The sequence below is a fragment of the Syngnathus acus genome, chromosome 16, assembly GCF_901709675.1.
Source record: "Syngnathus acus chromosome 16, fSynAcu1.2, whole genome shotgun sequence".
Lineage (NCBI taxonomy): Eukaryota > Metazoa > Chordata > Actinopteri > Syngnathiformes > Syngnathidae > Syngnathus > Syngnathus acus.
In genome coordinates, this window is record NC_051101.1 from 9,841,058 (window position 1) to 9,864,685 (window position 23,628).

Below are 23,628 nucleotides of genomic sequence, written 5' to 3' on the forward strand. Positions count from 1 at the left end.
ACACCCAAAAATTTCACATCACCATCAGGATTCACCAGCAATGACCTCTCCTCTCAAGTTTGAGGTGTTTTCTTGTCTTCGGGTTTTGCTTGTTTAAAAGCTGACACATGTAGTGGACAAGTTTGGAATCGGATTTGGGATCGTCTACCATGGATTATCTGCAACCTTTGATTGAGTTTACGGTCATCGTTCTTTTCCTAGCTGCGCATTCAAAAGGTGAGTAGCATCATGGTGTTTCACATGGGCTTTTACAGAATAAATGTGTATTTATTTTTTTATTAATTTATTTTTCCTCCAGGTGAAACATGGGGTTTGCAAGTCAACCGAACCGTCACTGCGGTGAAAGGCCAAAGTGTGACCATCCCATGTACGTTCAGTTACCCGCCGAATCAGCACACGGGGAACCTACAGCTTTTCTGGAAACTGCCGGAGAAATGCAGATTTAATACCTACGACAAGGATCGCCACGCATTCATTTATCACCCCAATAGCACATTTGTGGTGGAGAGGTACCAAGGAAAAACCAGGTTGTTAGGAATGAAAAGCGACAAGAGTTGCACACTCAGGATTCAAAAGTTAATGGACAGCCGACTGGTTATTTTCTTCAGGATCATTGCCAAGAATGACAACTATAGTTTTTATAAAAAAAGTGTCACGATATTTGCGTCAGGTAAGCATCATGGCAAAATATTGTCGTTGTTGTTTCAAATGGAAAGTAATGTTGTTGTATAACTCTTTTGTACCAATGGCCAGATGCTGCACCAGTCTCTCCTAATCCAGGTATGAATCTACTTTGACGTCAACTAATGATGCCGGAATTAAATCATATCATGATATTAGGTGTCTCTTTTTTTGCAGGAATTATTTTCCCAACTTCAGCCTTCCCAAACGGTCAACAATGTCTGTGAATTCCATTTGAAATCCCAAATTGTTGACATTGTTGATGAAGATGTTTTTATTCTTGACAGCTCTAATGAACAGAGATAAGTGGCAAACCATCTACATCTCCATCTTTGTACCGCTTGTGGCAGTCGGGATCCTTCTGGCTGCTGGGTTTCTTGTTTGGAAAAAGCACAATAGGTGAGTTTCAATCTTACTAAACATTTTGTTATTATACAGCCTCATTCAAAAATGGAATCAATTATTTTCCCCTTAAACCTCTACACACAACACCCCATAATCATCATATGAAAAACTCTTAAATGCCAAAAGCAGTCAATTACATGAAATCTGGAGTGTGATGCGATTCAAGAAAATCAAAACAAATCGTGACTGATTTTCCGATCATTATTCCCTGATTAACTAATGGACAAACGATCGCTCGCCCTATCGATCGATTCATCTATTTATTTATCTATCCAATATGTCTGTCTGTCGTTCCATCACTTGCTTTTCCCAGGTCACAATCGTTTCTGAGGGGGGGCTCTGGACATTATGCAAACTTTAGTAGAGCATCTCCAAACCCACCAACGAGGTATGTAAAACCACCATTGCATTATTCGTGTGTGTTTTGGTCTCTTTAAATGTGTTTTAATTTCTAGAAAAGAAAATCACAACAAACAAGACGATACAAATCTTCCAGACGGGAAGGTTGTGGAGGAACCGGTTTATATTAATGTGCAGGTTAGAATACAGCCACACTGAATTCATTTGAATCCTGATTCGAGTTGACTTTGTCTAATGTCGTTGCAGCAAGCGGCATTTCAGACGGACGCACGAGGAGGGGATCACGACATATATGAAAATGTGGCTTATATGACTAAATAACACAATCGAGTCTTCCTTTTTGGCCACAAAAATGAAAATTGATAGCTGTGAGATTAATATATGAATCAAGACAATTTTTTTTTTTCTGTAAAAAGTGGTAAGTCTATGACCAATGGAAACGTGGGCGATAACAGTTCAGGGAATTGTCTTCTTTGTCTTGCACAATGTCAATGGGTTTGTCAACTCACTTCCTGTGTCGTGAGCACTTACGAAACTTCTGCTCTGCGCATTTCAAGAGATTGAAATTGGAAACGGCATCCAGTGGATATGCATGTACTTTTCTTACCACCAGGAAATTTCTAGCAAACTTCCCTCCCACTCTGTTCCAAAACAAAACACTGTGATGACGTCAGGTATGATAAATGTTTGAGATCCCCAAAATAAACGTTGAGACATTTATTTGACAATATTTTCAGCTCAAATACTCCTTTGCGTGATTGTGCAAGGTGCAACAATTCTAAGTTTATTCCCAAATATGACATAAAAACATAAAACTGTCAATTTTAAACAGTACTTTGTAGAAACACACAACAACACAAATAGAGAACCTGCAGGTCCTCTTTACACATTGCCGTAAACTGGATCACAGTTTATAGTCCAGTCGACCTGTGAGAAAAATAAGTTTCACTCAAAGTCAACATAAAATGAAACAAGTCCCAGGAAATATTCACAAACCTCACTCACGTTGCCATTGATATATTCGTCGTGCATGCTGCGTTGATATTGGGTAGCCTTGATGTTTTTCCTTGGAGGAGGACATGAATTCAGAAGATGATACATTTTATTGCAGGTGGAAAGTTTCCAATATCAAAAAATGAAATGAGAATAATGAAAATTGAACCTTGCTGCTATGACATTTTCAAGGGCCTCTCCAGGTTTACGGGAATGCTCTGAGCCAGACGCGACTCTTGAGCTACCCCTTCTGGCAGAACTGTTGAAATGTTAAATTTCAGTGAAAACTTAAGGTACTGTATGTTGGTTCCCCACTCCCCAGTAAAATTATTATTATTTTTAAACTGCACTTGCTGATTTTGTCCACTAGAGGACGGACCGATGACCACTTGGCACTGATAAGATGTGAAATTAGATTTAATTCCTAATATTCAATAAAATGAATAGTTGTCAGCTGCTTAATTTAAATGATTGTCAAAATAGAAAATCAATAAAGGTGACTATTTTCTGAAATGTAACAACTTATGGTTAATTGCATGCAAAAAATGGGAAAATATTGAATTGTTGCTGATATCGTGCATGATGATTTGAAATCCCAATTTTTTGTCGTAACTTTTGGAATGGGCAATTTTGAAAGTTGCACTGTAGTCTTGCGGTTACTTACCATTTTTTTATCAGCACTACTAAGAGAATCAGAATCACCAGCATCACAACAGCTCCAGCTGCAACAATAATATAAACATACAGCTTCTTGCCTATATTAAAACAAAATTGGGTGGAAAAAGTCACAATTTACGTCATCCAAACTGGAAATTCAATCAAGTAAAACACCTTCCATACTTTGAGCAGGTAAAGTGATGGCGGCGCTGACACTGCCCAGCGTGTTCTTCGCCACGCAGTAGACCAAGTCAGAAGATGGAAAAAATGCTCGCAGAGTGCCGATGGTAATGGCATCATGCCGGTCTATGGAAGGCCTTGAAAGGATTGTGTCATTCAGGAAGAACTCGACACTGCTTGGGGGTCTGGATTCTGCAATGCACACACACTTTACCATCTCCCCCTCCAAGGAGCAGGATGAGACGCTTTTAATCTCAGGTGGATCTATGAGGAAAACAGAAGGGGGCGGGGTCATATTTTCGCACATTGATTGCCTATTTAAAATGGTAGGTTAATTGATTCATAATATATTTTTATAAAAACTTTCTTTAATTTTAACTTGAAATCTGAGGGAGACACTTTATAAGCCCGTCAGGGTTTCTAGTCTTCCTTGCGCATGTTTTTATTTGCTTTAATTTTTTTCTTCAGATGACATTTGTGTTATTTTGTGTGAGCTAAATAAATTAAAAAATAAAATAAAAAAATTGTGCGGGGCCCATGGTGGTTTCTGGAACATTTGAATGGACATTCATACTCACCCGCCATGTTAATTATTTTTTTGAATTAATTTGTGAATATGTTTTTGAACACGTTATATGCAAATCTGAACACGTTATATGCAAATAGTATTGTATCGTATCCGTGGCTAGTATTTGGGAATTTCAATAAGGCACCTGGGACAACTACGGGGGTCCTCTGTACCCGGAAGTAGTTGACGGTGAGCGGGAGTTTTGCCGGTTCCCGACTGAAACGGCTGCTGTTGTGCTGCGTTTCAGGTGAGTAACGCTGTTGAAATGATGATATACTGCTGGTAGTCGGAGCTAATTATTCTTTGAGAATATGATACATATGGTTATTGTTGTACAATGTATAATTTTGTGTGTAACATGGACAGTGTATGATGTTTATAACTGGTCGTCTGTACCCGGAAGTAGTAGACAGTGAGCGGGAGTTTCGCCAGGTCTTCCCTGTAATTGCCGCTGTTGTGCTTCAGTAAATGTATTATCTTGACAACAAACCCCGCATGCGTGGAATGATTCGTGACCATGCGTGCGACATATTGAAACACTTACATTGTATTCATTTTAGTTTACGGACTATAAATCTCAGTTTTTTTCATAGTTGGGCCGGGGGTGCGACTTATACTTAGGAGCGACTTATATGTGAAATTATTAACACATTCATATATCACTTCACATGTTATTTTCACACTAAACCGCATGAGGGCGCTCTAGGCCTGTGGAATAATTGAAACTGCAACTGACGATTAGTCACGTAAAAGAAGAAGCGCTGCGTCTTGTACTTCCAGGGTTAGCCGAGTTGTTCATAAGGAAATTCAATAATTTGAAGTGACGCGGATGGTTCTATAAATTGGTTAGCATGTTATTTATGCTATAGTCATTTGAATAACTCTTAATATGTTAGGTCAGGCACGTTCTCAGTTTCTCGTTTATGTAATGTTAGCATCCCGTACCTTTCAGCCTGTTGTTGCCGATTCATGTCTGTTCTTGGTGTTGGATTTCGTCAAATAAATTTCCCCCAAAAATGCAACTTGTACGCCGGTGCGACTTATATACGTCTTTTTCTTCTTTATCATGCATTTTATGGTTGGTACAACTTATACTCCGGAGCGACTTATAGTCCAGAAAATACAGTAATAACCTTTACTGAATGTCAGTCAAATTTACTTACATGTCACATTAAGCTGCACAGGTGATGAATTTTTGTTCCCCATGGCGTTGATAGCCGTGCAGTACAGGCCCCCTGTGTGTCTGGAGATATTTGCTAGGATGAAGACTCTGCCCTTGTGCAGCTCGGCACCGTCTTGGTTATGCCACTCGTAGCTGCTGGCGGGAGGGTTGGCATCACAGTTGCACTCAAAACGTGCTGCGTCACCCTCCTTTATATTTGCAGAGTAGTAGACGCCTACATTCACAGGGGCATCTGAAGAGGAACACACACTGGCAGTGAAATTAAGGAAATAGAGTAAAGTGTGTATGACTACAGTGCTTTTTTTGTGGTGTTTATGGAAAAACTCACCTAATTGCAGACTGGTTGCGTGAAAATGGCAGGATACAACCATTCACACTTGGTTGGGAATTACAAGTACCGTATTTTCCCGACTATAAGGCGCACCTAAAAACCTAAAATTTATAGCCTTATAGTCCAGTGCGCCTTATATATGGACCAGATTCCTAAATTTAAACTGGCCCGAAGCATTGTGTCATAAAATAAATCATAAGTGGCCCGCTGAAGACTATGAATCATTAATCAAAAATACTATGGATCATTATTTTGTGATTATAAAGTAATTTGTTGCGTCTGAGGTTGAAATGAAAAAGATAAAATGGAGAATGATTTGATTTGGATTAAAAATCTGACATGATGCATTAATGGTGCGCCTTATAGTCCGGTGCGCCTTATATAAGGACAAAGTTTTAAAATGGGCCATTCATTGAAGGTGCGCCTTATAGTCCGGTGCGTCTTATAGTCCGGAAAATACGGTAACTCATAACATGGACATGCACAATATGGCACATTTCTTTTTTTTTTCTACCAGGTTATGAAATATCATGAGAATGTCTCATGAAAACATGAGAGCTTCACATATGTGTGCAGTCTTTGAATATACAACCATACATACTGTATGTTCTTGATTTTCTGCTCTCGTGAAGGCCATATCTTTGTCTAGAAGGGAATGTTTTGAAATTTGATTTAAAGGCTTTTGGAATGGAATTGCATGTTATATTGGATTTGTTTCTATAAGTGTGTTATGTTGTGCTATTAAGAGGTGGATTAAGTCCACACTGAAGACCCGGGTACCAAATGCACTGTCCGCCACAGATTACGTTACAGTCGGTACTCACTTTTTAATCTACCAGCAACTTCTACTTACATTCCACATTTATGATTTTGGATGCCTCCAGTTGTTGCCCTCCGCTGAACATGACACGGCACTGCAAATGTGTGTTGTTATTAGCATCGGCAAGATTTAAGGTCAGCGTGGACGTAGCTTCCCATTGGCCGTCCTTCAAGGGTCGTGTCTGATAAAGTTGACGTCCGAAGTGACTCCAGAGGATGATAGGAGGAGAGGGGGGGCATGAGTGAGTGACAGAACAGGAAGCAATCACGTGTCGGTGAGTCTTGTCTTCCGTCACAGTTAATTCGACAGGACTTGGTGTATCTGTGAATACAGAAATTTTTTTGTTGTTATAATGAGTTGTTATTAAATGACCGCATAGAATGTGCCAATGGTACAAAAAGAAATTTGGTAGTGTGAGTGTGCATATTTGTTTGGCTTTGTGTGATGTCATGTTTGTATTTTTCTCCCTAGAATGAACTGATCTTTTTCAAGTGTCAAGTGTAATAGTATTTTTTATTTTTATATACTCATGCCTAAGTGGAAATAGAAATTCAAATTGTCCATTATCTGTTTTTCAACAAACTCAAAAATGGAAAAGCATTTCTCATTTTTTTGGGAACAATAAATATTTATTATTATTATTATTATTAATTTAATTTTTTTATGTTTTATTTTTTCTTCTATTATTTCTGTTTTGTTTTGGGAAAACCAAATTGTAGGCTATCACTTTGACTAAAAAAGCTAAATGGTAACAAGAACTGTAAATATATTTGCAGTATTGCTCATAATTTCAATCTTACACTCAGTTCCACTTCAAATAACTTACGTATCATTTGTATGGAGGCAGTCTTGTCTCGGTAAGAGAAATTCTCGACGTCTTTCATTTCAATCCTGAAATGAAACGGCCCTTCGTCGCTTTCTTGAAGCGGGTCGATCTTCAGCGAACAGTTCTTCTGTCTGACGTCTCCCACCAACTCGGTTCGACCTTGATACAGGTTCTTTACCTTTGACTCCTCGGGGTGATAGATGAGGAAATTTTCTGGATCCAACCAAATCCCAGTAAACTCATTAATGGCCTTGTGTGGATTGGGATAGTCAAATGAGCAGGGAATCACCACACAAGATCCAAGAAGTCCTTTCACTGAAGATGGCATCTCAATGGTCCAGGATGAAGCCTTAACACATATGACTGCAACAGAATGTAACATGTAAATCCTCTCTATCAAGGGCAAATATTGAAATCAAGAGTCGAAGCCCTACCTTGAGAGAAAAAGAAGAGAAATAATCGAAAAGTATTTACAGTATTCATTGTGTCCTCTTGCGATGTGACTAGCAAAAAAAATCTGGGATGTTTCTAGGCAGTGGCACAACAAGTACAACCTCCCCCAGTGTGACAGGATGACTATATTATGCCAGCAACACATCCAACCACAAAAGAAAAAAGAAAAAACTACGCTGCAGTTTTCACTTTCATTTTACTCAACTTTTTATTTTGTCATTTAATTAAAAAGAAAAAGTCATAGGTTAGTTAAAATCCTCCAAATTGTTCTTGGTTTATAAAACTAACTTAAAGTAAGATACACCTCATTGTCATCACTTGTGTTTTATTCATTGTGATTAGATTACCTCCCCAAATTAAAAAAAAAAAAAAATTATTATTCCTTTTCTTAAATACTTGAGTAAACACCGCAAGCATCGTTTCCACCTTTGCAAAAGGAACCTTTCTATTTTTGCTGCCTTGACTTCCCTATTTCTGTTTTTATTCTTGCTTTGTGGACAATATTAATCATTTCATGAAACCACCATCATTCTTAGTTAAGCTTCTTTCGTTTCAGTATTTTCACAAGGGGAATTACTGCATGTTCTCTTCTTCTGTGGATATTTCCCCCGTTTCACCTGCTTCCTCTCACAATCCCCCCAAAAATTAATTGAAGACAAAATTATCCATCGGTGTATTTTTTTCCCCCAATAGGCGCCCTGCGATTAATTTGCGATCAATCCAGCATGTAAGTGCTACAAAATTTGATTTTGTCTTTTTATCCTGCCAACAATAATGAACAAAACAAGTTTGAAGATTAAAATTAAAATTCATTCATCTGAATTTGCGTCATATATAAATAATAAAACATAAGTATTTTCAAAGTTATATAGTATTACAAATGTGCAGCCCAATGCATGAAAATTATAGAAAAAAAAACAACAGCCAAAGGCAAAACAATAGAAACATTATAGTTACCAGAATATATTTTCAAATAAAATGAATCCTCAACAAGCAGTACCGGAAGTCAGAGGTGTGATCATGACAGGATTTCCTCTTCTCACACGATGAACAAACAAACGCGAAGGCCTTTCTGCTTCAAAGCAAGTGCTGCAGCAACAACTTATCATAACAATAAAGTCAAACAACAACAAACTTTTTAGGCCTCATTTCCTAGCAAAACTCATCGGTGGTCTAGCGGATTGGAGCAAATCACGGATCTCCAACAAAAGCAGCGTTCAGCATTCCGTTCCCATTTGGACGACCAACGTCTTGCTCCTGCAGAGTTAGGTGGACGTAATGAACACTCTCCGTCAAATGGAGTTTGTTCACGGAGCGACTTTGCTTTCGTTTGACGCTCCAGAGATCTTCTTCACACTTGGTCAAGAAATCCTCCAGCTTGACTGTGTCCTCTTTGGGCCGTCCCCAAGATAATCTCCTTGGATTTGGGGTGATGGAGCTGTAGGATGCCAGGTTACCCATCACAGGAAAGGTTGTAGCTTTGGAAAAAAAAGATTCAACTAACACCTATTAGGACAAACATCAGCACATTCGACAGCTGCATGTTAAACCAAGTCGGATTACCAGATGAGGTCCTTCGTCTTGATGTTCCGACGCTGAACGTGAAGTTGCTTCCCTTCCCATTTTTAAAGTCTGCTATTAATAGATCGAGGGTGGCTAGGATTTATCATGGCAGGAACAATACAGGTTGATCACTGCTTGATTGATGACTCTGCATAGTCAATTTTAATCTCTAACACAGTCAATCAATCAGTCACTCCAACAGGAACACACAATCACTTTTAAAGAGGAAATGTCCGTTTTGCTTTGTATGCAAAAACTTGCTCTCAGGCAAGGTGGGTCATTTGCAGTTCAGCCGCAAAGTGATTCATCCATTTCAGTGTATCTCTGCATATGTGTGGTTTGGCAGGTTTATTCATGGAAAGGACTGTTGAGTTATTTCAAAAGTGTTAAAATTGTCTAAGATGTCCTCGTATATGATGCATCATAATGTCATGTTGAGGCCACTAAAATGTTCCTAGGATAGGGTATACATTTTTTTTTTTATGAAGCTGAAATGTAAAAAGGGCTTTCTTATTTGAGTCCACAAGGGGACGCGAATTCCACATTGAAGTGCCATCGATGCCTTGTATTACACAATGGCAAACAATTTCCCCGAGCTTTTTATTCATTGATTTTTTGTGACTCTCATATTGCTAACAGGAAGTTCAATTACCTCATGTTTGAAAAAATAATTGTTGCTCTGACTGAGTTGTAAAAAGATTGCCAACAATTTAAGGCCATGTAATCAAAGACAGCATTGGGGCTACCAAAATCAGGAATCCAGCTCTTGGTCTGTTGCTGTTGTTACAGTAGTCGCCTTCACAGCAGCTGATTTGAGTCCCAATGAAATCTTGCAGTTGTTCCGTACTGGTGCACATTTGCTTGGAGGCGCAGCCCTTCATAGTTATTTTCTGGCCCTTCAAGTCCACTGAAAAACAAAGTCTTGTGGGCATCAAGGAGTCATATTTTTGGGAGTTATGTAGGATTGTTACCTATCGTTGAGATGCAGTGGTACTCATTGCCTTGACATTCCACAGTGCCATTGCACTGTAGGCCATTGCAAGTGAAGCATTTTCTACCATTGGGTCTGCTCTTGCTGTAGTCTGGAAGAGAAAATCATCTGTGGCGTACTTACCCAACTTCAATCCACAAATCCTGGCACCAAGGCAAAAAAGCTTCAGTAAGCAATAGCAAAATGTGTTACCCGGTGCAGGGAGGCTGTTACACAGGTCGGTAGTGCAACACTGGTTGTTGAGAACAGTCCTGGTGAAACCAAAATTGACCGAGGCTTGTGCACAGTCTTCAGCCACGCTGCAGCTTTTCCCATTGATGTCTGCAATAACCGACTCGCCTACAAAAAAATTAAAAAAATGTCTACAAGTCATGCGGCCAAGAGAAACGATACAGAATGAAGAGAATATACATTTGGAAATAAATTATTACAATTTGATGATACCAAATATAAATTCAGATTTTAGAACTCCTGATACTGTTTAGGCCCAACTGCATAACACACATAACATGCGCGGTACCTGAATACACGATTATTCTGAGTGCACTACAATGAGTCGCCAGTGGAGGGCACGCTTCTGTTGTGTCGATGCAAGTAGGTGAGCTTCCTGCAGCGCACTGATAACACTTCAGTGTCGAGGCTTTGGAAAGAAATTGAATTATGACTTTAGTTTCTGTCATAAATGGATTATTGATGATCTTAAACACACACAAGAATGCAAAAACTTGCCTTTAGGAAGGAGTAAAATCCCGAGCAGCAGCAGGTGATGCATTGTGTGATGGCAAGTGACTTTTTATTACATCCTCCCTTCTTTATGTAGTCATCTTCTAGAAGGAGTGTCTTATCCTTCGACCACTCCCATCATTCCGCCTCTTCTTTTGGTAAAAAAAAAAATGGATGCACATGCGTCGTCACGCAATTGTTTATTTTTTACTAACCTGGGTGACAATAATAAATCCAATCACTAAAGATGTTTCGTTCCACTCGGAGCTGGTCGTGTTGCAAGCAGAGAAAACAAAAGTAATAAAATGTTTAGGGATGCACCGAAATAAAAATTCTTGGCCGAAACCGAAAACCAAAAATGAGGAAACCAAGGCCGAAAACCGAAACACCGAAAGAAATGATTATGTCAGTTATTAGAACCACAGCATTTATGGCTACATGTGTACTAACCTCACTAAAATCAAGGCATTGCAATAAACCAGTTACAAAAGTATGAAAATATTTATTTAGCACTGACATTACAACAATGCACAATATAAATTAAAATTCAAAAATAAAATAAAAATAAAATGTTTAACTTGACCCCACTCGTGTACATTAAATAATAATTTACAGGCTTATAACTGACTGGCCTGCTGAAAGACTGTAAAATTAAATATGTTCTCTTATAAAAACACAAAGTGCATAAGTCAAGTGCCTTTTACATTTTGTTCTGTGTGTACAACATAAAAGTGTATCAAAACAATGGTTACCATAGCCTTTATCAACAACAAATCCACCAAGAATTGTGGATGCACAAACTTAACTTGCCTTTTCAAAAACGTCCGCCACAGACGGAGTGGGCGTGCTCGGTGTCAGTTTCCTTTTCTGTGTCGCCTTCTTCTCATATTCAGAATGGCGATCGGGATGTTTGGATTTCAGGTGATGAATTAAACCCGACGTGGAGAAACTTTTTGCAGATTGAAATTTCAGCATTGCATGTTTTGCAAATCGCTATCCGTGGGTCTTTCTCTGAGATAGTGAAATCAGTCCACACCGCAGACATGCTGGCTCTTATCCAGTTTTCCCGCGTGCTGGCTGCGCTGTTTGCTCACGTCATCACAAGTTTCGGCCGTGTTGTTTCGGTGATTTAGGTCTTTCGGCCAAAAACCGAAAATGCACTTTTGGGTCATTTTCGGCCGAAAATTTTCGGTGGCCGAATTTTCGGTGCATCCCTAAAAATGTTCCAGGCCGTTTTAGAGCCACAATGTTTTCTTTAATGCCATTATCATGTCACAACGATGTTGATGTTGAAGAGCAAGACTACAATTTCAGTGGAAATGTCAATCTTGTCTCCCGTCTCGTCTGTAACAAACGGTAGTTAAACTCTGCATTTCCTGTCTGCCAATGAGAAGAGAATGCGTCTCAAATTTTAATCAGAAGAGTATTGTAGTTATTGACAAAAGTGAAATTTTATTTCAACATTACATGAATGAAAGACTTTTTTTTTTATATTATGAGAAAAGCTTTGGCTGTTCAACCACTAAAGTGCAGTCACAGGGTTCAATAACGGACGTTTCATCATGCGTAGACATGTCCGTCCTGCTTTTCTTTCCCACCCATGTGGTGCAGGGCGTAACTCCCACCGCTGCGCTGCACTTAATTTCCCAGAGAAAGAAGACACAGGCCAGGTAGTCTGACAGGGCGTTCCAAACGGATCACGTTCCCAGGTGATGTCCTCCTTAGCCTGCGGCAACCCAATCTTTTTTTTTTTTTCCCTCCGGGTCTGCAAACTTTTCCAAGCCATGTAGCTGGGGCCTTCTAGAAAAGCATTACGGTGATTCTAGCCCAGCAAGCGGCTGTATTCGGAGAGGGCGGAGGATTTTTTGACACCATCCCAGATTCGAGCCGCGTAGTGAAACCTGTAAAAATTGCATTGTAAGGAAAAACATGCATTTTCTGCTAAATAAAAAAAATAAATGGTCTAGTGATTTAAAATATGAAATGATCACATTTCCTACAAGACGTGCAGCAGTTGTTTACACACCAGTTCTTTTCAGTGAGGATGGTGTGTGACAGTTGACAGCGGGGCATGGCGAGTATTTGGCTGCGCAGTTTGGAGATCATGGTGGAGAAGGACGGGTGTCCCTTGTAACCCGGGAGCAAGGAGAAGAGGGGATACGTCAGAGTGGACCCTAAACAAAACACAATCGAGAGTTAAAGACATGAAAGCGGAGCTGAGCCACTTTCATTTTTGCCTCACCTGCTTTTGTGAGATTATCCTCGCCGTCCATGTCCTGCATGGGCAGGAGGAACATGTTGACTTCGGGCGTCATATAGTTCTGACCCAGGCCAGGGAAAATATTGCAGTCCAGCATGGACAGTGAACCTTAAAAAATATTACATGAGATTTGCAGTAATTCTGGCATATATTTTGCTCTTTCGCTTCATGTTGACAGGACACAGTAATATGAAACGTGACGAAGAACATACCTTTATATTTGAGGTGAGAATGGGCCATTAATTTGTCCACCACCATATGCATGTCCTTCAGATTTCTCGGACAGAAGTCCTCACGCCTGCTCTTGTTCTGGAGGAACACTAGAAGCGGGACGGGGAGCTTTTTGAATTAAAACTATTTTGAAAAGGTAGCTGGACGAGTGAGTGAACAAGTCCCACCTATATGCGGATAGTACTCTGCGCCGTCCTCACCGCCAGACGAGCCCGTGCTGTCATGGTTTGCAGATGGCGTGGAAGGTTTCAACATTTCGGCCGTTTGGAGAAACCTGAAAACCCAAAAATGACCACTTCTAGATTTTGATTTTCAATAGTGGTGGAAAATCTGCCGAGCATGAAATTGCAAACGGAATCTTCTAAAATACTCAAAATAATTCCCCATCATGGGAAACCTTAGTGGGTAATTGCATAGCCAAGAAAGTAAATAATAAGACACGTCTGATGTTGTACACTAAGTTCTCAACAAGCCCGGAATTGTCCTCGCGTCTTCCTTTAGAGACCAACTGCGAGAACAACATAACTGAGCTTATGAAAGGAGCAGAAGACAAATATCCTGTCACAGTCCAAGAAGAAATGCCCAACATTCCAGGCGGGAGGTTTGGATGTCTCCGTGTGTCACTATGCACGTTATTATTATTTTTTTTTTACACACAGAGCGGTATCGGATAAACAAGTACCCACCTGTAGAGGTTTAAGTCGGTAAACCAGTCTTGAACCACAATGACCACATGGCACACTGTAAACAGGAAGGAGGCAATCTGAAGAGACTGTAACAAAGGAAGTTGTCATGTTAATTCAGAATTGCCTCATTGTCTTCAGGTACGGATTATATTTTTAACAATGGCTGGTCTCTCACCTGCATCTCCACATATGTGTAAGGCTGATTGTATTCCGGGGGCAACTTGCGATCGTTGTTGATGAGGTGGTCCAGAATAGCGGGGCTGAGAACTGGCTGAAGGAACAAAACAAAAGAGGAAAAATGGAACTTGTCACACTCCAAAGTTTATGACTTTGATTCCCACCTGAGTGTCCAAGAAGATGATCCTCTCCTGGGTGATGAAGAAGTCAATTCCTGTGCTCTGGTTTCCACCTCGCTCCTTCATCTCTTGAGTTTGGGCCCGGAATACGTAACCCCTGTGCACAGCAACAACTGGGTTCAAAAACATATATATATTTATATTTTTTAAACTTAAAAATACATTGCCAACATCCCTTCTCTATTTTTCCCCTCTCATACGCTTAATACAAATAAATTGAAGGCTGTAGTGTGAGAAAATGTTTAATCCAATGGTGATAAGATGAGGGCATTGTGCCAATTGGGCAATTGGAAACCTTGTGGCACTAATCTCACCTGGGAAACTAGAACTTGTCTGGCTGGGTTCTTTTGTTTACATTTTGAGAAACCCACACCCATGCACAGATGAAGGTCTCAAATGTTATATGAATGTCCTGAGTCCAAAAAAGACATAAAAAGAGCTGAATGTATTTACTATAAACTGTAAATACGCAAACCCGGGATTTTTATCAACCAAACAGATGACATACATTTTGTGGTCTTATTTACCTTTGGTCTTCTTCGGGGGCGTTGGCTGATAGCAGAGACATGACAGTGGATTTTCCTGTTCCCTGCAGGCCAATGACTCCAACCACCAACATATCAGTTTGGTCCCGCAGATACTGCATAACAAAAGGCAGCATATAAATTATTGACGCTTAGGCATGAAAAGAAAAGTAGTCTATGCAGTGATGATTTCACCTCCATGGCACTGTCACACCAGTTCATCTGCTCATCCACCAGCTTGATGCTGTGCTTCATCTTCTCTGGTGGGATGAGTTTAGATTGGCCAACCAAAGCTGCAATCAGATCAGTTTATGTTGAATTCATTTGTGAATTTTATCTGCGATTTTCAGAGTGAACTGGTTGATAACTTACGGTCCACAGCGCTGCTTGCAGATGCACTCATTCCTCGGTTCTGAATCTGATAGACGGGCTGGGTGGGTCTTTGGCCTTCCCTCTCCACTTTAGAGGGACCGGGACCGGAAGGCTGGGTTGTTGCTTCTGGAGGAGTTGGCGGCTTCACTGTGTCATCCCGAGCCTTCATGAGCATGATTGGTTTATCAAGGACTGGAGCTCCGCTCACAGCCGTATTTTGTAATGGCTTGGCCTACAGCAATACATAAAGACCATGTTGGATTTTGGACTAATAATTTTTGCATAAGGATAAATTACTGCAGTACTTGTTGTCTTTCATTAGGTTATTTTACAATCAGGGCATCACTGATACTATAGAGTAATGTATTTGTGATAAAGAGGTTCATTTATGAATAAGTAGAATACCCTCTCCCCAGGGGGCTTCGCTAGAATGATGGGGGTCTTCTGAATTAGAGGAGCTGGGGGTTCCTCACTTCCGTCCTGGAATAACAAAAAGACAATCACATGTTACCGCAGTGAAGGCGAAAGCCAGAATAATCTATGTTACTGTTAAGCGTTACCCTTCGTTCTCGTGGTTGGTAATCGCGATCCCGACTGGGACCGGATAGGTTCTGACATGCAGGTCCAATGTCCCGATCACCACGACGTCGTCTTCTCCTACGTCCTGGTCCATACATACCAGGTTGACTGTGGCCCGATTCTGACATTTTTGCCACACACTTAATGGTAATCACTTATAACATTGACAGTTGTCGTAATATCCAATTTTCCTCAGGGCTAGCTAGCGCCACCTGATTTAGCCTGGAAGAGAGATCAAGACATTCTGCTTGCCTAAAATGCGATCACAATATTAGAAAATCGTTGCTCGTAATACATTGAAGTTGATGGGGAGATATTCTGCAAAACAAAACAAAAAATACGCGCCAGTCAATAAACACAAACTACGCTAACGTGCTATTGGTGAGTTTGAGATTAAGCCAATGTTAACCGTTGGGAACGAAAGTGTCCCCGATTATCTTTCACAACGAATCTCCGCCCGCTTGGTACGCTCTAGTTTGACACATCAAACGCACATGTGTCTAATAAATGTTGATGTTAAGAAACACATTAGAACATCGATAGTTCCGACACATATTAACAATTTAACGGCAGTGTTTAAATTGAACACCTTATATATATATTCTCTTTAATCTTTTAATTGTTTAATTCGATTTGCTTAATTTTACACGCTTTAAAAGCGACGTTCATTTCTGATTTTGTACCAACACGGTGCATTCTGGGAACGGAAATAGACCGCGTTATTCTTCCGCTTTAAAGTTACTCATCATTCGTTTATCGCTGTCTTCAAATAAAGCGACGTAAGGATATTGTCTTTCTTTTATAATGTTATATATGTTAGCGTTATAGAAGCACGAACATTTGGCAATTGCTCGTCCCGGCCACAATCCTACATAGATTTCCAGACCGTACAGGTTATTTAGCTAGCTGTGAGTTGAGTTATTTACAATCGCTATGGAATCATTCGAACCATGTCTGCGGGACGGTTTTAGATCACTTGTTCATAACTCGCCATCTTACAAATTAGAGTGTGACGTTTAATTATATGATTGTCGTTTCTTTGAATACCAAGGCAATTGTGCTTGTCTTCGTCTATTTACTGGCAAAGAGATGTGCTTTTCGCTGTAATCTTGTCATCAATGTTAAGACTCGTTATCAAACGAGCCATAACCGCTTTGTTTACTTTTCTTTCTTTAATTAATTTCGACACATAGTCTCTTTCATGACCGTTGGAAAACGTTTAATGCAATGCTCTGCTTTCAGATTATCCCTGGGTTGCTTTCGTCTGAAGACTTGAGCAGCGATAAAAGTGATGAGGTCGAACAAGCGCAATGGCATTCCGGTCAGTGACAAGTGAAATGCGGTAAATGTTTCCACAAAATTGATGTCCCACCACACCAGCCACAACCTCATAGCCACTTGCCACATCTGCAACACCACCTTCCAACGCATGTCGGCGCTTTCTTCACACTTGGACAATGCAGACAGTCCGACGGTGTGCTGGAATTGCTCTCAGTGTTTTAGTAATGTGTGGGAGCTTAACAAGCATGAGGAACACTGCTTGAGCTCAGCAGACGGAAGTAGTGACCTAGCGTCGGACGTGGAGCTGCGGTTGAGCCCGAGCCCGGGGACATCTGGAAACAGCGTGGACTATGAACTGGGAAGACCGCTTGACTCTGATGACGTGAGCACGGATGAGTCAACAAACGGTTCTTCTGATGATGATGATAGTGAGTTTGACGCCAAAGCGGCTCAAGTTGATCTCAGTGACACAGAATCAGATGAGGAATCAAACTCAAGCACGATGAATCCCGCTGGTTTTGCACATATTGCCAGTCGTGGCAACCTTATCCTCCCTGTTAACAAGAACGCCATCTGCAAAGACTGTGGCCGAGGCCCCTTCAGTTCCATCAAGCTACATCTGCGCTACTGCACTGGCTACCCGGGGAGATTATTTCAGTCCTCTTGTTGCAAGACTTTCTTTCCCAGTCAGGAGGCTCTCAAGGAGCACCGCATCGTCTTATACGCCTGTGAAGTTTGCGGTCAGGTGTTCAATAAGTGGGTCTCGCAGCATCACCACCAGCCTACCAACAAACCCCGTCTGAGGGTGGTTTCCTTCTGCCCCGAATCAATGCCCAAAACGTGCACCATATGCAAGTCGTTTTTTCTCAACGAAAAGTTCTTTTTGGCCCACGTCACCCGAGTTCACACGTCAGTGGTCAGCACTAAGTTGTGCATCATCAACAAACCGTCGGGCTTGACTGACAATAAGTCGCCGGCTAATGTGGCCACAAAGTTAATTCCCAAGTCCGTCATCAAGACCGAGCCGGACGATGAGTTCTCGGTCAATGCGGCCGCAAAGATTACGCCCAATCCTGTCATCAAGACCGAGCAGGACGATGGGTTGTCGGCTAATGCGGCCGCAAAAATTACGCCCAAGACTGAGCAGGACGATGGGTTATCGGCTAATGCGGCCGTAAAGATTACTCCCGAGCCTGTCATCAAGACCGAGCAGGATGATGGGTTGTCGGCTAATGCGGCCGTAAAGATTACTCCCAAGCCTGTCGTCAAGACCGAGCAGGACGATGGGTTTTTGGCTAATGCGGCCACAACGATTACGCCCAAGCCTGTCATCAAGACCGAGCAGGACGATGGTTTTTTGGCTAATGCGGCCGCAAAGATTACTCCCAAGCCTGTCGTCAAGACCGAGCAGGACGATGGGTTTTTGGCTAATGCGGCCACAACGATTACGCCCAAGCCTGTCATCAAGACCGAGCAGGACGATGGTTTTTTGGCTAATGCGGCCGCAAAGATTACGCCCAAGCCTGTCGTCAAGACCGAGCAGGACGATGGGTTTTTGGCTAATGCGGCCGCAACGATTACGCCCAAGCCTGTCATCAAGACCGAGCAGGACGATGTTTTTTTGACTAATGCGGCCGCAAAGATTACGCCCGAGCCTGTCATCAAGACCGAGCAGGACGATGGGTTTTTGGCTAATGCGGCCACAAAGATTACGTCCGAGACTGTCATCAAGACCGAGCAGGACGGTAGTTTTTTGGCTAATGTGGCCGCAAAGATTACGTCCGAGACTGTCATCAAGACCGAGCAGGACGATGGGTTTTTGGCTAATGCGGCCACAACGATTACGCCCAAGCCTGTCATCAAGACCGAGCAGGACGATGGGTTTTTGGCTAATGTGGCCGCAGAGATTACGTCCGAGCCTGTCATCAAGACCGAGCAGGAAGATGGGCTTTTGGCTAATGTGGCCGCAGAGATTACGTCCAAGCCTGTCATCAAGACTCGGCAGGTCTTGAATGCACAGCCCCTTTTGGACCATACGTATTGTTATTCGGAGGGGTTGGGGACAAAGCGCCCTGATTTAGCATGCTCAGCTCCACTACCCACCATCGTGGCCTTGTTGGAGAATCAAAGGCAGGTCTTGACAAAGCGAACAAACACAAGAGCGCAGCGCACCTGCCGACAGTGCGGCACCGTCTTACGGCAGCCCTACCTTGCCGTTAGCCACCGCTACCTCCACCGGGGCAGCCGCTCGCACCGGTGCCAGTGCGGCCGGGCCTTCAAGCACCGTCTGCACCTCCTGCGCCACCGGGTGCAGCACGCCGAGGCCGAAAGTTACATCTGCGTCAACTGCGGAAACACATTCACCGGAGCGAGACTCTTAGCCGAGCACCTGAGAGGAAATACATGGAAAACCAAAAAATGCCGGACAAAGTGCAATATGCCCCTTGCATGCAGCTGTGGACATTTCTTTTATAGAGCATCTGCCTACATATGGCATCAAATTAAAAACAATGTGAAAACCAGGAATTTGTAAATGACAATCAGGACGTCTTACACCTTATTTCACTTATCACCATTTTTTGTAACGTATTAGTGATGAAGCTCAATCCCGCACATGACAACTTTCAATTCCAAAATGTCCCAGACAGTCTTAATGACGTGCAAATTTCAATTTATTTTGAAAACAGCAGAGTACAAGAAATGTTACTCATTTCAGTAATACATAAGAAAAAAGTCTCCAGTTTATCCTCCCTTTGTCCAGTTGTGTGAAATTTGCAAAGTACTTCTCTTCCAATGAGATATTTGTTTTTGGATTGATCGTTTGAATGGAAGATGTACAGTGAACTTCCGCTATTAGAGCAGGGGGAAAGAAACTCTTCTTTGCCATGAATAGAGAAAGTCTGCGACTAATTCCTCCCACTGCATTTTTTTTTCCATTTTTTTATAATGGAGGAGAGATGCCACAACGTGGTAGCATTAATATGGACAAATTGTAATGGCAAACTAAGCTGGCCATTAGTCACTGCATTATGAGAGGAAAAAGAAACGCTTTCAGTTTCACTTTTGACAGTTCACAAGATGCATTCAACATCGGCCAACGTAACAGGACATCTCAAATGTGGATAATAAAACAGTTTCCCTTAAAGCACAAAAACAGCAACTAGCCAAAGTTCTCAGCAAATAGCAAGGTAGATTCCAAAGAAATGTGCAAATTTGAGAATGTTGATTGCAAATGTGCAGGGGTTCACTGTATGTCAAATATTGTGTGGTTCAATTTCTCAACTGTGTTTTGATAATTTCGGATTTTTTGAATGAACTAATGACGACGTAATCACTGTTGTACTCAATCTACTCAATGTCCGCTAGAGGGAGCACTTTGTCCATCTTGTACCCCGTTGTCAATTCCCCACACAAACTAGATCTTCATCCCATCTTGACCGTCTTACATTTGAGATGAACATGCTAAGATGTTAAACAATTTAAAATAAACTTGTCTTTGAATGCAACACTTCATTTTGACTTGTGCAAAGCTTTCATAAAAGTGAAGACTAACACCAATTAGTTTAAAATAAATAAGGGACGGATGAGTCCAATAAAAAAAGCCTTTAAATAATGGTGTATTCTAATAATAATACAGAGCAAGTCTAGAAGCTTGACAGTGTAGATTGGAAAGCTCTCAATGAGTTCTTCCGTAGTCATGATTGGTGAAGAATGCCTGAAGATGACCTCTGAGGCGCTTGCGCCGCTCCTCCAAAACGGTTGAAGCATGTAGAAGTAGCTCTGCACAGGTGGAGATGATCATTTCTTCCTCTTGTCGGCATTGTTGGACAAAAAGTTCATTTCTGAAATGTGGGCGGTGGTCGTGTCACCTGGAAAGGAAACATCTGGTCACATCATGACACACAAAACTTTCCTAAATAGAGGCATAAAACTGTTCAATGCCAAACCCAGTTGAAGTTTACCGTCAAACAGAACAAAGAGAAATGTGTCTGTAAAAAAATCCATACAAATATGCCTTCCATTAGCTTAATGCAAACACTTAAGCTACAGCTATCGGAACACAAATGACGCATCAACAACGTAACATTTCTTTATCTTTGATGAAAAATGACAAAGTGAGTGACTCCATAGTGAAAGTCTTCATTTGTGTCTTCGTGACTATATCATGCTGCTTATATACGTTTTTTTATAGTATCGATAATTTCAACATGAGAGTGCTATAATGAGGTGAGGTAGTCCTCGATACCAAACGCACGGCTCGCCACTCTGTCACGATGCCCCCTTCTCGGCCATCTTGTGCCACATTGTTGATCTGCACAGCATCAGCCGCGACTGTTGTGAGCTTTGTTTACCTGATCTCCTGGTTGCGGTGACGTAGGACCTGAGACAGAAGCTTTGAGGTTTCTTGGAAGCAGCGACTCAACTCCTCGAGTTTCTGCTCCATGGACAGGATACGCTGCTCCAGTTCTCGATACGAATTATTCCAATTGGCGCTGAGGTCGCACATGATCATCTGCATCTGGTCATACAATTGAAAAGGTTTAAATCCCCCAAAAATGTCTAAAAAAAAAAAAACACTCGTGTTGAATGCAAGTTTGAGCTAGCCCTCGATGTTAGTATTTTTACCTCTGCTGATTGGTTAGTCTGTACAAAACTTACAGCCAAAAAGCAAAACTCGTATGAATAAACCCTTTAACAAGTAACCTTAGAATGTCGTACTTTTGTCCAAAATCCTTCACGATTCCTGCTGCAGGAAGAATGACTTACATGTTCCGCTAACTAAAAATTTGTTGTGAAAACTAAGCAATAAGTGTGTGCACCTGCAAGGAAACAAGGCTGTTTTTTTCCTCCAAAAAACTAATCAGTCATATCGGCGCTTCTTGTCGGAAAACTTTGTTCCTCATGGAAAGCTTTCTTCTTCAATGGCCAGATTCCCAACTGACGTTTTCAATAAATATTTTAATTACTCTTTGAACACCCACTGACAGACCTAAACATATTCATTGTTTTGGGAAAATTCTGCGTCATTTTTTCCATTTGGTCAAGTCTAGCAATGAAATTAATAAAATATCAATCGTTCACCTTTGGGAGGTCCACCATCTCACTGACGTAATCGCGCAATTTCCTCTGTTTGAGGCGCAAGTGACGAAACCTGCAGAGAAAAGTTGCAATCTTTCAATGTCTTTTTCTTGTTACATATTTTGTGTCAAAAGTGTAATTCCTTGTGTTTACATTTAAGAACCGTCGAGTTGATTTTCTACACGACTTACAGTGAAATAGTCAAAGAGTCATTTATGTGAAGTACAAGTGCACAGGTTACGCATCCTGCCTGTAGCTGTCGTAACATACACTCTGATGGCCTCCAGAAGACATCGCTGGTGGCGTCGGTGTTCTCCTCGAGTTCTTTTGGTCAAGTTAGCTCGGTGCAGCAACCAGCACTCGCGCAGCACGTTTGCAGCAGCGTGGCGGATCTGCGCAACAAGTGTAGAGAAAAGAAAGACTCATTAGCCTTATCAAAGATTTTTTGGGACAGGCTAGGTGACCAATGTTGGTCCTGTTTTAACCATCTGCTTTAGTTAGAAGCAGAAGTTTGTGCCAAAGTAGCAGATGTTTGAAGATTTCTAATTATTGTAACATGTATGTTAATATCCATTCGCCTTACACGTTAGGTTCAGGCTAATATTAGCATACATGTTAAATGTGAAAATTCTAATTCTATTTAAACATTGTGGTCTTTAATATGTTGTATACAATTCTCATTTTATAGTAAACTTCAACTAGGAGTGACCAATAAACAGTTAATTGCGGAGTAACCCTCAATTCTTTGCAAGCAAAACAGTACAAACTCCAATACATTTAAGTGTGCTTTAAATAGTCAACATTTATTTTAAATGTGCACGAATATAAAACGTTTTATACATGTAAAATTACAGAGTGCTGGAAAAGTTTTTAAATGCCTACAGATGCCTCAAGGTGGGACCAAAGCACTACTTTAGTCTAAATCAAGCTCCTCAACTTTCTTCAACAAAGTTCATTGGCACCAAGTTTCCACAAGATGAAAAGCAAAGCGAACTTTATGACTTTGGTCTCAGCAAAAATCGGCCAAGTTTTTCACTAAATATTGGCGGATAGATTCAAATTGAAATAATATTGATTATCTATCCGCTAATATTTGAATCCACCAACACAGAACAAACTTGCTAGAGTTCCCTGAGTGCAGGAACCAAATAAAAATAGCGCAATCTGCTGAAACCAAAACAAACCTGCTGCCCCTGCTTCTCCTTACGCAACGTTGCCACCTCTTGCATCACATTTTGCAGCTTTTGTCTTTGAATCTATTCATGCGTGTTTTTGTCTTCCTTCCCAATCACTATGACTGCCCTGTGATGATGTCACGCCGGCCCCATGCGAGGGTTATTAATAGATTCTTGTCAGTGTCCGCATCCAGGTGTCTTCCCTTGTTCCCATCAGTGTAAATCTGGACTCGAAGGATGCACGCACACACACAAGGACCAAAACAATCAGTGAGCAATGTGTAAAGATGCACCTTGTGACAGGATGCAGCCACACTGGAAGGGAGGAAATGGTTGTATCCTCCAAAACAG

At 41.2% G+C, this 23,628-nt stretch overlaps 6 protein-coding genes across 14 annotated transcripts in view; 2 read left to right on the forward strand and 4 right to left on the reverse strand.

The window, feature by feature from the left end:
- On the forward strand, nt 1-2,114 carry LOC119136238 (sialoadhesin-like). Of its 2 annotated transcripts, XM_037274576.1 has the most exons (9): nt 1-216; nt 299-367; nt 459-670; nt 754-780; nt 859-900; nt 969-1,080; nt 1,400-1,474; nt 1,542-1,623; nt 1,693-2,114. In XM_037274576.1, exons 2-9 carry the CDS (start codon nt 306-308, stop codon nt 1,765-1,767), a joined length of 687 nt encoding a protein of 228 aa, XP_037130471.1. In that variant the 5' UTR covers nt 1-216; nt 299-305; the 3' UTR covers nt 1,768-2,114. The 2 variants fall into 2 exon arrangements, with proteins under 2 accessions (XP_037130471.1, XP_037130470.1); XM_037274575.1 differs by having other exon boundaries at nt 2-216; nt 299-670.
- On the reverse strand, nt 1,852-7,588 carry LOC119136138 (sialoadhesin-like). 4 transcript variants are annotated; one of them, XM_037274413.1, is made up of 9 exons: nt 7,479-7,587; nt 7,005-7,367; nt 6,212-6,499; nt 5,008-5,259; nt 3,271-3,540; nt 3,104-3,194; nt 2,609-2,698; nt 2,443-2,512; nt 1,852-2,373 (listed from the first exon to the last, which is right to left on the reverse strand). In XM_037274413.1, the coding sequence occupies exons 2-9, from the start codon at nt 7,330-7,332 to the stop codon at nt 2,329-2,331; spliced, it is 1,434 nt and encodes a 477-aa protein (XP_037130308.1). In that variant the 5' UTR covers nt 7,333-7,367; nt 7,479-7,587; the 3' UTR covers nt 1,852-2,328. The 4 variants fall into 4 exon arrangements, with proteins under 4 accessions (XP_037130308.1, XP_037130309.1, XP_037130307.1 ...); XM_037274414.1 differs by having other exon boundaries at nt 2,149-2,512; nt 3,280-3,540; nt 7,479-7,588; XM_037274412.1 differs by having other exon boundaries at nt 2,149-2,512.
- Nucleotides 4,073-20,534, forward strand: si:dkey-79d12.4. Of its 4 annotated transcripts, none has more exons than XM_037274278.1 (3): nt 16,421-16,521; nt 16,985-18,706; nt 18,773-20,534. In XM_037274278.1, exons 2-3 carry the CDS (start codon nt 17,106-17,108, stop codon nt 19,554-19,556), a joined length of 2,385 nt encoding a protein of 794 aa, XP_037130173.1. In that variant the 5' UTR covers nt 16,421-16,521; nt 16,985-17,105; the 3' UTR covers nt 19,557-20,534. The 4 variants fall into 4 exon arrangements, with proteins under 4 accessions (XP_037130172.1, XP_037130173.1, XP_037130175.1 ...); XM_037274280.1 differs by having other exon boundaries at nt 16,985-18,442; XM_037274277.1 differs by lacking the exon at nt 16,421-16,521 and adding an exon at nt 4,073-4,091 and having other exon boundaries at nt 16,985-20,534.
- Nucleotides 9,582-10,826, reverse strand: LOC119136271 (phospholipase A2 inhibitor subunit gamma B-like). Its single transcript, XM_037274627.1, has 5 exons — nt 10,741-10,826; nt 10,532-10,651; nt 10,204-10,350; nt 9,992-10,102; nt 9,582-9,927 (listed from the first exon to the last, which is right to left on the reverse strand). The coding sequence occupies exons 1-5, from the start codon at nt 10,781-10,783 to the stop codon at nt 9,731-9,733; spliced, it is 618 nt and encodes a 205-aa protein (XP_037130522.1). The 5' UTR covers nt 10,784-10,826; the 3' UTR covers nt 9,582-9,730.
- On the reverse strand, nt 12,167-16,179 carry smg9 (SMG9 nonsense mediated mRNA decay factor). 2 transcript variants are annotated; one of them, XR_005100670.1, is made up of 14 exons: nt 15,724-15,870; nt 15,569-15,643; nt 15,164-15,395; nt 14,987-15,084; nt 14,795-14,907; nt 14,253-14,364; nt 14,087-14,182; nt 13,912-13,997; nt 13,393-13,499; nt 13,207-13,314; nt 12,977-13,102; nt 12,761-12,908; nt 12,504-12,635; nt 12,167-12,466 (listed from the first exon to the last, which is right to left on the reverse strand). XR_005100670.1 is itself a non-coding variant. In XM_037274423.1 (13 exons), the coding sequence occupies exons 1-13, from the start codon at nt 15,868-15,870 to the stop codon at nt 12,557-12,559; spliced, it is 1,527 nt and encodes a 508-aa protein (XP_037130318.1). In that variant the 5' UTR covers nt 15,871-16,179; the 3' UTR covers nt 12,167-12,556. The 2 variants fall into 2 exon arrangements, 1 of the variants encoding a protein (XP_037130318.1); XM_037274423.1 differs by having other exon boundaries at nt 12,167-12,635; nt 15,724-16,179.
- Nucleotides 19,960-23,628, reverse strand: part of kcnn4 (potassium intermediate/small conductance calcium-activated channel, subfamily N, member 4) — a 14,234-nt gene continuing 10,565 nt past the window's right edge. Inside the window, exons 6-9 of the mRNA XM_037274424.1 lie at nt 22,373-22,494; nt 22,106-22,175; nt 21,376-21,542; nt 19,960-20,892 (exon numbers count right to left, since the gene is read on the reverse strand). Of these exons, the coding sequence (XP_037130319.1) occupies nt 20,889-20,892; nt 21,376-21,542; nt 22,106-22,175; nt 22,373-22,494 (363 nt within the window). The 3' untranslated portion in view covers nt 19,960-20,888. The remainder of the gene's footprint in view (nt 20,893-21,375; nt 21,543-22,105; nt 22,176-22,372; nt 22,495-23,628) is intronic.